Source organism: Lepidochelys olivacea (genome assembly GCF_965140295.1).
Source record: "Lepidochelys olivacea isolate rLepOli2 genome assembly, chromosome: 2".
NCBI classification, from domain to species: Eukaryota; Metazoa; Chordata; order Testudines; family Cheloniidae; genus Lepidochelys; species Lepidochelys olivacea.
The window spans coordinates 62768388-62780881 of record NC_140412.1 but is presented as its reverse complement, the minus strand read 5'-3'; the positions used below and the strand labels follow the sequence as shown (position 1 = coordinate 62780881).

Here is a 12494-nt window from a genome sequence, read left to right as displayed (position 1 = left end):
ACAAAAAAAGGTATCTCTGGCAAACAAGAGGTGGGCTCCAACGGAGGCAGCTAAGTCATGCCAAACCTCCCTTCTGTTTGATTATGGAGTTTTAATGAGGAGCACCCCCTGTAGCACATCACCAGTGTTGTTTTGGAAGTAAATATGTGGTGAAATTATATCGCTAACATTAGAAAAATGAGTCTTAAAGTGAGGGTTCAGTGTCTAGACAACTTGAAAACACTGATGGAGGAAACCCAACAAACTCAATACATCTATTAGAGCTGGACACAGCACAACAAGGGATGAAACATAATCAAACATGAATATAGTATATTTTTGGTGTCATAGGCTGTCACGTAATAGCAACCTTTATGTTCATGAATTTTTTATTCATTCTTTCATAGGTCTTCCAGAGGGAGAACCAATTGGATACTAGACTAAGAAAAAAAATAGTAACCAGACTCCAATGACCTGTTTAACCCTGAATGTGAGGAATGAAAAGCAGCAGCCTTCTTGGATAGGACAGTGCTTCAGGTATGGAAACACTTTCTTCTGTTGGTTCTTGCTTTCTTTCCTTCTGAGTTAATAGATCACTAACAAAAATTGTCAAGACACTGAGTTGATCATGTTATCTAGATAAGACTTTGTTCCAGCAGTTTTAGAAACAGATACGTTATTAGAACCACAATAGCTTATTTTTTGTCATAAATACTTAACATAAATCTAAATAAATTGAAAATGTAGTAATTTAAAAGTCATATTATCTTAAATGAGAATGAGATTTGTAATTGTTTACCAATATTTCACTCGTCTTTTTAAATATTGTGTCAGCTTTCATGGAAGTAAACAATATTCTCCTTTCTTTATTCCATTGAAACAAAAATATTTCATTCTAAAAACAGGGTTCTAATGTATCTCAGTGATAGGGTATAGGATCTGGTACTAAAATAGGAACTGTGCCTATCTTTATCTTTGTTAATAAAGAAACTTTAACTTGCTCTAGAAAACTGGATTTGACTGTTTTTAATCATCTAAATCTATTATTATTATGATCATATTTTTATAGGATAACTAAGAGTAAGTAGGCAAAACTCCCATTGATTACAACTGAAGGATGATCAAGATGACTTTGTTAGTGTCTAAAAGTTTGCACAGCTGATCAAGTTCTTGAAAATTTAGTGACAATAACAAAATATTAAAAACAGTGCTTTGTGAGAAAGTACAAATTATGTTAGTTTGCTGTCCTTTAAAGTAAGATCCATCTTAATTTACCATTGTTTTTTGCCTCTGCTGTGGTGCAATGTATCCAGCTTAGGGTAATGGAATTTTTAAATCGTGTTGTAGGTCAGTGACTTTATATTGTTGTCTGGTTATGAGAGGTTTGATAATGTCAGTGGGCCTTATCCTTCTCCCATTGACTCGAGCATGAGCAGGATGGGTCCCAATGTTAGTGTCATGTTAAACTTGTTACAGCCATAGGATTCTTAACAAATGGAACTGTAATGCAGCTAGTAAATTAATATTTTAGGCCTGAAATAACATATTCCTTAATGGTTAATTTTTTAGTATGTTCAATTCATTTAATGGGTACTTTTGCACCATGACATTTATTTCAGCTGGATGTTTGAATTTCAGTAATTCACAGGATCTTGAACCTTGCTTTTATTTATTTGAATAAGAAATCATGAAAAGAAATCATAAATGTAAATAATGTTTCCTTAAGGAAATCAAATAGGTTTTGCCAAAATTACGTAGTTTAGTTTACTTTTGTGTGTAATCTTGTGTAACCTTTTGACCAACATGATGTTTGGTTTTTTTGGGGCGGGGGGTTTGTTTGTTTTTAATGGCATGCTTGCTCTTATTTTACAACTGAATACAGATAAAGAGTTTGAATTTGTTACAAAGCTGAATCTGAACCAAAATGCGGCCTAGTAAATAATATATGAATAAAGGCCAGATAATGTTTCTAGCTCAGCAGTGAGAAGAGAGAAATGGCACAGTAGTAGTTTTAGTTTACACACTAATCTTTTAGTTCTCAGAAATGTTTATCTCCAAAGCATGCCCACAACTCACTGTAGATATTTCTTATGGTTATAGTCTGCTGTGATCAGAGCTTTGTTGTGGCTGTTCTGTTGTCAAAGAGGCAGATCTTTCCCTCAACACCAAATCCAAGTATAGGTGCCAACAGCATATAAAGAAATTCTTCAGGTATCAGGAGCACACCTCCTCATATGCTGCGAAGTGGTAGTGGAGCCACTCTGTGGATGGTAGTTTGGCGGCCAATTCCACCTGCAGGAGGAATGAGGTAATGGCTGATTGATCTGCATAGCAGTGCATCCAATGACTAGTCTACATTTAACCCTCATTCACGCCATGCAACTGAGGGGCCCTGTAACAAATTTATCACAGACTTCTTATAGTATAATAATTCTGGCAGAATTCATAAGACACAACCATGACATCTGAAGGTGAGACCCTACTTTCACTTCAGCTTTTCACACATATAAGATTACTATAGAAGGTTAATTTTATAATATAGTTTATTGGGCTCAGTCCTTGGCCTCTGGTCTAGTCACTTTGTGCTGCTCAGGAAGCAAAAAGTGGTCAGAAATCTGCTCTAAAAAGGGTGACTTGGGTGATATAAAGCTAACATCCCATTGAAAGAAGCCAATGCTCTTAGTGGAAGGTTCAATTATACTTGCAGGACTTGAAAGAGAAGGGGAAAACAAACTAAACAATTATCCTGAAATGTCCTTTTACTCTGTTCAGGCCTGATTCTGCATGCATTGAAGTTAATGGGAATTTTGCTAATAATTTAATTGAGAGCAGGTTCAGGCATTTTATTTGGGACATTCAGCACCTAACCCAAGCATTTTTATTTTGGGGGGGCCATTTTGAAAATCACTTTAAAATAATGTATTTTGGGGGAGAGGAAGGGTCTGTGGCTTTTTTGGAAAGGTATATGCTTTTTCAAATTTACTTACATGTAAAATAGTTTAGAAAGTAACTTTACAAACTAATTAAACCTTATTCAAATTAACAATAAGAAATATTATCCCTACATCTGCAATCCCTGTTGTTCTTTTTTTCCCCCTCAGTAGTCTTGGTAATGCACAGATAAGATGGATGAACAAAGGCAACGGGCTTTATCCACATCAGGAGAAGCACTATATGCAATTCTGGCTCTGGAGAAGGGGGCAACACATGAAGAAATTAAGAAATCTTACAGGTATTTAAGAAGTGTCTAAAACACAGGCAACAAAAATGTTTTGTGTCACAACAGCATAGGTTTTACTGTGCTGCAATATTATATGTACTGTCCAGGCAACAGATCCTAGAAACAGCAGTTATTCAAAGAAGTGTAAATCAGGAGTAACTGCACTGAAGTCCATTGTTGCATATCTGAATTTAATAATGATTTGAGATCGTCAAATAACAGGCTCAAATGTAATTATTTAATCAAAGATTAATACAGCATTATGCAGAATACTGAAAGAATAGATACATTACTACCTTTGGTGCAAGGTAAAGAGATGGTCTCTGTGTCTCTCTTCTCTGTAACTGGTGAGATGCTGGCAATCTAATCTGCACTCCAAAGTAACTTCCCAACCTTCTATCCTTTTATAGGATATGAGACAAACTCCATTTTGGAGGGGAAAATACTTTCCCATCCTTATTTTTATCATATAGTCTGTTTTCCTAATTACTAATGGAATGTCTTTTATGGTCCACAGTTTACCTGACTGATGAGCAAAAAGGAATCTCTAATCTGGTCATAAGTACTAACCGCTATGACAATTGACAGTTCTTAATGAGTTAAAAACATCCTTCAATGGGGTCATTATTTCATCCATTACAGAACCCATCTGCATTAAGAAGTATCCCTTATCAATCATTCGGTTTTGCTTATAACATACTTGTGCAGACGCTTTTTCATTAGTTTGGGGGGTCTCTTCCCTGGATACCTGGACTGCATTAAAGTCAGAGTAAATAGGGTTAAATTATTACACGCATTCTGTTATTGAGTTCATTTTCCCGTCACCCATTAGTTTCAACTGAAAGACAAAGAATGTTTTAGTTTCAATAGATGTAGGACACTAAACGTATCAATACACAACATAAAAAGGATTTTGGGTAGCATATAAAAGAATTATAAGAGTTTATCATACAAAATCATTAAAAAGTTAATATTTACTAACACTAGGGAGTTACATGGTGTAAATTGGGGTGTAAAAGTGAGAGTAAAATCAGGCCCTCCAACGTCAATAACTTACTGTATGGCCAAAATGTTCAAAAATAGTCTTTTATTGGACCAACTTCTATGGGTGAGAGAGACAAGCTTTTGAGCTACACAGAGATCTTCCTCAGGTCTGGGAAAGGTACTCAGAGAGCCACAGACAAATATAAGATCAAACAGAGAGTTTAGCATAAGTAGTTATCACATATGCAAAGGGACCATTCAGGGTGAAGTGGCCTCTTAACACCCCTGCAGGTACAGGACAAAAAGCGGGGTTAATGGGTTACAGATTGTTGTAATAAGCCATAAATAAATAAGACTATGGTCTTAATAAAGACACTGGATTGGGCCAGGAACCCATCCTGGCAAGGCTCTTCCTGGAACACTCATTGCCTGCCAAGAGTGGATGGCCACTTCCAGAGCCTGTGCCAGGTCTGTTGAGGCTATCCCCTGAAAGACTTTTGCCAAGCCATGAAGCGGTGCCGCTTCCAACCACCGCACAGCCGCAAGGGATCTGTTTAGCCTCCCAGTAGTGGTATCACCGGTAGAAGAAGCTGCAGCTGGTATTGATGCCCACAGCTCATACTTCAATGAATCGAGAGATCCTGTGGTACTATTACTGAAGGCCTCTGCAAAAGCCTATGCTGTCAAGAGGAAAGCCTACAATGATTTCCCTGATACCACCATCCCTGGACTCGGGCTACCTCTCATCAATCCCAAATGGATCTGCCCCTCCATTGTCAGAAGTATCTGGCTCTTCTTCAGACTTGGAGGTGAGGTCACTTATATCCCATTCAGGACAGGGAGCATACCCACCCCACAAAAGCTTTGGGAGCATGGGCCATGCAGCAACCTCAGCTTTGGCCTCCTTCTAAGGGTCAATGGTCCAGCCTAGGATGGGTTTCCAGACCATACCAATGGCATTCTGGACATCATGGGGCCTCCTCCCGCCAGCTAAGACCTCCCCTCAACTGTTCTGCTTGCTATCATGGAGAATGCACCCGAGACATCAGCATCAAGAGCATCATTCCCTAGTACCTGGTACCGAGACCAGTACCGAGCAGTTTCTGGCAGTTTCTCCACCACAAGTCATATACCAACCACCACCTCAGATACCTGTTGCTTTCTTGTTCTTGTCACCAGATGAGGCTATTGAGCTGTCAAGTGACTCACAGCTGCGAAAGGACCACAGGGCTTATCAAGATCTTTTGAGAAGGGTGGCCTCGCTACTTAACATTCAGGCAGAAGAGGTGTGTGAAAGCTCTCACAAGTTGGTGGACATTCTGGTATCGGCAACCCCCAGTCAGGGTGGCTCTGCCAATTAATGAAGCCATTCTGGAGCCAGTCAAGGATCTTTGGCAGACACCCTCTTCCTTGCGGCCCACAGTAAATCAAGCTGAGAGGAGGTACTTTGTGCTCTCTAAGGGGTATGAACATTTTTACTCTCATCTCCCCCACCTCCAGTTCTCTTGTGGTGGCAGCTGCCAATGAGTGGGAAAGACACGGACAACAAGCATTGACACCGAAAGGCAAAGACTCAGAGACTGGATCTGTTTGGTTGCAAACTTTATTCCTCAGGGAGTCTACAACTCAGATTTGCAAACCAAAAGCCATTCCTGAGTCACTATGATTTCACCCTCTGGGAGAACATTATAAAATTTAAGGCCAGTTACCAGAGAACTGTAGATAGGAGTTTGCAGTAATGGCTGAAGAGCATAAGCTGGTCACTAGGACTGCTCTCCAGGACAGTATGGATAGTACAGACTTGGCTGCTTGAATCATGGCATCAGCTATTGTTATGAGAAGGTATTCATGGTTGCTGTCACCTGGGCTACCCCTAGATGTCCAACAGACTATCCAGGACCTCCCTTTTGAAGGTCCCTTGCTTCTTTTTGGGAAAAAATGGATGACAGCCTTCATAGCCTTAAGGATTCCAGGGTGATACTCAAATCCCCTGGAATTTATACCCCGCCCATGAAGAGAAAGTGGTTTCATCCACAGCAGCCATACAGTCACCAAGTTTTTGCTCCCTGATCCCAAGATCTGCTAAGAAAAAAGGGCAGGGATTATGGAAGGCACCCTCCAATGCCCGTCTCTTCAGCATCAGTGGCTCATCCTGTCCAGTCATCTCATCCAAACAGGCATTTTGATGGGGTTGGTTGAAGGCAATGTACAAGTTCCCATAGTTCCATCAATTTCCCATCTTTTGTTTACCAATCACTTGTTCCACTTCCTAGGTGTTTGGGTTTACCTAACATCAAACTGGGAGGGTGAGGAGGTGGTGGTGCGGGGGGTGGTCTTAAGCATGATGTAACTGGGATATGACATCCAGTTCATTTCTACCCCCCTTTCCCCATCCCTCTTCAGGGACCACCCACACAAGATTGCCCTTCAACAGGAGGTCCAGTCTCTTCTTCAGGCAGGGGCCACAGAAGAAGTCCAGTGGTACTTCAGGGGAAAGGCTTCTATTCCTGCTACTTCCTCATTCCTGAGGCAAAAGGAGGCCTCAGGCCTATTTTAGATCTAAGAAAGTTTAACAAATTCCTGAAGAAAATAAAATTCCACGTTATTACCCTAGCTTCCATTATTCTTTCCCTGGAACAGGGGGACTAGTTTGCTGCCTTCAACTTAAAGGACACTTACTTCCATGTCACAATACACCATGACCATTGGAATTTTCTCAGATTTGTGGTGAATGGTTGCCATTATCAGTTCACAGTGCTTCTGTTTGGTCTGCCAGCTGCTCCTTGGTTGTTCACGAAGTGCATGGTGGTGATGGCAGCACATCTACAAAAATTAGGTGTCCGTGTGTTCTTGTACCTGACTGGTTGATCAGAGGTCAGGCCAAGGCTCCAGTCCTATCCAGCATATCCACCATCCTGTCCACATACAATGCACTGGGACTCCTATGTAAATTGGTACAAATCACTCCTGAAACCAGTACAGACAATAGAGTTCACTGGAACTCCTCGAAGGCCAAGGCCTTTCTATTGCAAACTAGGTTCAAAACGTTATGGAATCTAGGTCTGTGGCTGAAAGCATACCCTCTCACCACGGCATGCAGGTACGTCAGTCTCCTGAGTCACATGACAGCTATGTAGTTCAGCATGCAGGCTGCATCTCAGAATGCTGCAGACATGGCTAGCATCAGCGTATGCCCCAAGTCATCACCATGTGTAAAAAGTGGTTTGAGTGTCAGCTTCTTTTAAAATATATGAACAAATTACAGAGGTGTTTCCTGTGTTTTATTAAGAAAGGATAGAAATGTCACATGGTTACATCACAATGGAACAAGATTTTGAGAATTAATTTCTTGACACCTTTAACAATTGCTTTGTGCCAAGTAAATCTACAGCAAGGAAGAGAAGAGACTATTCTTGACTTAGTTCTAAGTAACACAGAGAAATTAATTAAATATTTTTTTTCCTATCATCAGTACCCAGGGCATACATTTAGGACTACATTCTCCCCTCAGTCCACAGCCCATTGATCCCAGTGGGAGGTTTGCACAAAAATCAAGACTAGAATATAGCTCTTATTTAATACCTACATTTTTAGTGTAACCCTTCTGCCAGGCCAAGTTGATAGCAGCAAGGGCCGGGTTCAGTACACAGGGGTTCCCTCTCATCAAAGCAAATGCAAAACTGGCTCGAGCCCCCACCCAGTGACCTGGGAAAATCTTACACAAACCCCTGGGTGCCTCAAAGAGGCAATACTTCCCCTCTCGCAAGCACAGAGTTTCGGTGTAGCAGAGCATCTTTAATAACATGAGGTAAACGACATCAGCATTAAATTGGGAAAACACCACAACTAGTGTTCATTAACCAAACCATGAGCAAAGACCCACCCCAGCAAATTGGGCCACATCCTTTCCCTCGGGGTCTTCAGTCCCAGAACCCAAATGTCTCTTGAGTCCAGCAATCCACAAATCACCCAAAGTCCAAAAAGTCCAGCCCCAGAGTTCAAAAGTTCATCTGCATAGTGTTACTCCCCAGTCTGGCTAAAATGTGCCTGTGTGTGGGGGAAAGAGGTAAGGGGCACCTTACGTGTCCTGAAGCTGACTGCCCCACAGGGCTCTGCTCCGCTCCGCTGTTTCACGAACGGGTCCACTCCACCACAACCGGCTCCGCTCTGCACAGCTCGCCGTCTCACGAACGCTCCACTCCGCCGTCTCACGAACAGCTCTGCTCAGCTCGCCTCGCCATCTCACAAACGCTCCGCTGTCTCACGAACGGCTCCGCTCTGCATAGCTCACCTCACCGTCTCACGAACACTCCGCCAGCCTATCCACGAAGAGCACCACTGCACTCTAGATCTTCTGGCTCCCCACTACTTGACACAGTGCTCAGTGATTCCAGCTCTCAGTGATTTCAGCTCATAGTAGTGGGAGCCTCAGTGCTGGTGCACCATAAAGCCAAAGTGAATTCAGCACAGTAGCTATAGCAAGACTCTTAATAGACCCAAAGTTAGCTCTGACATTCCACAGTGAAGAGAGACAGAGGTGCAATTGGTATTTCAGGCCCTCACAAAGGGGCCCACACCACCAGGTACTAATACCTGTCTCAAGCCTCTCTCAATTCACAGAGTTTTGTAACCCATGTCCCTTGCCTAGCGAGTGGGCTACTTAGTTGATGGTGAGTCCTCCATCATAACAAAAGGCCAAGTACAGTTCCAAGCACAGTTCCCATAATCAGGGTAATAACAATTTATTCTTCCCGCCCCAATAACAGAGACACTGGGGATCCCACAACAGCCAAAGTGACCATTTGGGCAGTTATGGCCTCATTCTAGGCGGGCTGGGTGTGCCTATGCAAATGAGATCAGCCCCTGAAGTTCTTCTCCACAACTTGCCACACCTCGCCACCAGATGTCAGGGTGGAGCTCATCCCGACTCCGCTTACATCAGTTATCATCATTTTTATTATTTGTTCAGTACTTTATTGTCTCCACATCACTCAGTGAAAAACTACCCTCACCTTTAGGGTCACCACTGTCACTTCTTGTTTCTCTTCTTTCCCCATCTGCTTGTCTCTCTTTCTCTCTCTTTTCCTTTTGTGTGTGTTTCCTTTACTCTTCCCTCTACATTTCCTTACCATCAGGGCTTAATTTCTCCCCGAGTATTTCCCAGAACGCTGGGGCTTCTGCCCCAGGGGGCATGCCAGGATTCCGGGCTTCTGCCCTGCAGGGTGCACTGGGGCTCCCGGGCATTTACAAATATTTATCAGCTTCAGGCAAACATTACTGCATTGGTTTTTGCATTGTGTGTTTGAGTGGGGTGGGACATGGGATAAGTATCTGTGAATCCATCTGTCTCACCACACAGTGAATCTATGCATTTGATAGTGATGACCCAAATCAATACTATATTATATGATGTGGGTCAACACGCACTGGAACACCCTGTGTGACCCTGTGGGGATTTGGGAGTTGTGAGTAGCAGAAAAACACGGGCAATATGGTTACTAAAAGTGTCATGGACACTGGGTGTGGAGACACAAAAGGGTGAAATCCTGATTCCATTAAGTCAATGGCAAAACTCCCACTGACTTCAGTGAGGCCAGGATTTCACCCATAGTCCCTACATGGATGGTTCTAGACTTGGCAAATCTGAGATCTGTGTGGTTTATGGGGCCAAAAAACATTGTGATTGGGGTCCTAGTGTGGAGCCAGCTGTGGTGACTCAATTAGGGTGAACTGCAAAGAATGGGGCAGACAATCCCCATAAAGCTGGTGGATATTCCATCACTTAGATTTACCAAGACAGCATAAAACAGCTTCTTTATTACCTTACTGGTTACTCAGAAGTCCAAACAACACAGTTCTCTTAAAGTGATCCAGCCTCAGGCCTCCATCCAGGTACCCACCTCAAATATGATGAAAATTTCTGTAAATCTTATTTCATCATATAAAAGAAAAGTTTCTACCAGTCCCAAAGGATTGGACACATTACCTCCCAGGTTAATGAATGTTTGAGATCTTACCCAAATACACGCTACAGGCAATTCTTATTAACTAAACTAAAATGTATTAAAACACAAAAGAGAGAGTATGGTTAAAATATCAATACACATACAGACATGAGTTCAATTTATTAAGGTTCAGATTCATAGCAGAGATGGTGAGCTTCAAAGTTGCAAAGAGTTCCTTTAGAATTCAGTTCATAGGTCATAGTCCAATGTCCAAATCTCATATTCAGAGTGTACCAGCATAACTGGGACCTCAGTCTTGCGACTCAAACTTCCCCTGATGAAATCTAAGCAGATCTGAGATGACAGAATCAGGACCCAAGGATCTTTTATACAATTTCATGTCTTCTGACAAGTTGGAATTCCTTGGGGAACAAAAGGTAGTTAATAGGATGACCTTGAAGGAGGCCCATCACCAGAACTTAGCTATGCAAATTAACATAAGGTCATTTGCTTGTTCCTCTACCATTCACAGTACATTTCAAAGAGAGATGAATACTGAGATATCTCGTGTTTACAATTTATTTACATGATAGGATGTTCTTTTGACCTCTGAATTATTAGAATACAGCATAGGCAGGGACAGTTGATTACATTGTCCACCTTACTCATACATATGTAAATACACAAAAACACTAACATTATCTCCCCACGTGTCTTTTGTGGGTTACTTATTTTGCAGGATGTTTAACCCTTTCTAGCCATGCGTCACAACCATATTAATTCCAAAGCTGAGTGGAAGCCTTTCGTCCTGAGGGTACAAAGCTGAATAAACTCCTTGGGTAGGAACTCTGGTCTCCAAAGTGTTTTTTCCCCCGCAGGCAAGGAATGATTCACATATGGTGGATAAGGTTGTTAGTTTAATTACAGGGTCCAGATCATTATACATAATAATGAATATCTGTGAAACCAGAAAAAACTAGGGGGAAATTGCATGGCAGTCGCCCATCTGGTCTGCAAAAAGCAAAGCCCTTCCACAAGTCCCCTCCACTGACTTCTATCAAAATTATAATTAAAATGCCATTTGTAATTTACATTCATTTCTATTAATGAAATACAATTTGTGTAATTGTTTTATTATCTGGGATTTGTTTTATTAACAGAAAAATACGTATCTTCTAAGCATGGCTTATATAAAGTTTATTTAAACACAAAATCTACAGCATTTTCATGCAACAATCAGTATGTTACACTTAGGTTTTTATTAATATTCCCCACATTTTTTCTCTGCTGATTAGGGTAATAAAATGCTGCAGAAGGCATTCAGATCCATCTAACTGACACATTAGTATTCTGTTAGTTATTCAAAATATTTAATCAGGCTGAGAGCCCACCGAGAATATCATTCTTGTACTCAGGGATGTGGAATAAAGCCATCACAACATTGTTACGTTAAAAACCTGTGAAATGTAATGAAACTGCAAGGCACTTTACTCACAGTTTTTCAGACCACTTCACTAGAGCTTGTGTAACTATTGTCACTGTATGTCAGATGCCTCATAAAAACAAATTGTTTCAAAAACCCTTTACACCTTCTTTGTGCTTTGAAAAGAGGAACCTGGCTTATGCTACCATGACTCAGATACCACACTAATGCGAATTTTGGTTTCATAAGAACCATTAAAATTCCAGATTGCATTAGGGTTATGGAGTAGCAGCCATGTTAGTCTGTATTCGCAAAAAGAAAAGGAGGACTTGTAGCACCTTAGAGACTAACAAATTTAGTTGAGCATAAGCTTCCGTGAGCTACACGAAAGCTTATGTTCAAATAAATTTGTTAGTCTCTAAGGTGCCACAAGTCTTCCTTTTCTTATTAGGGTTATAGGTTTGTCTTGCGGGAAAAAGTCAAGAATTAAGAAGACTCATCTCAGACTGTTCTAGACCAATAAAACTGGGATGTGTCTTAATTAAATAGTAAGAAATAATAAGCCATATTCATTGCATAAGAATAGTATGTACAAAGTCAAAGATATTTTACCATCACTCATCTGGTAGACCTTTTACTGAACAACAATGTACATGATGCAATATATTACTGTGGTTGTAAAGTGACTTTTTTAAGGCATTTGACTTAGTGGTGCATGACATTCTCATTACAAATTTAGTCCTAAAAATATCAATGAAACACACATTAAATGGATTAAGAGCTGGGTAACTGACAGATTTCAAAAAGTAGTTGTCAATGGGAAATCACTGAATGCTAGTGTTTCTGCAGGGATCAGTTCTAGGTCTGATACTATTTCACATTTTATCAGTGATCTGAAAATAAATATAAAATCCCTGCTGGTAAAATGTGCAGATGATGCAAA

The 12494-nt window shown here is 41.0% G+C and overlaps 1 protein-coding gene across 1 annotated transcript in view; it reads left to right on the top strand.

Annotated features, from left to right (window-relative positions):
- The first annotated feature begins 2160 nt into the window (after positions 1-2160).
- DNAJC5B (DnaJ heat shock protein family (Hsp40) member C5 beta) overlaps positions 2161-12494 on the top strand; it is a 32177-nt gene continuing 21843 nt past the window's right edge. Inside the window, exons 1-2 of the mRNA XM_084618355.1 lie at positions 2161-2287; positions 3081-3211. Coding sequence (XP_084474481.1) covers positions 3105-3211 — 107 coding nt within the window. The 5' untranslated portion in view covers positions 2161-2287; positions 3081-3104. The remainder of the gene's footprint in view (positions 2288-3080; positions 3212-12494) is intronic.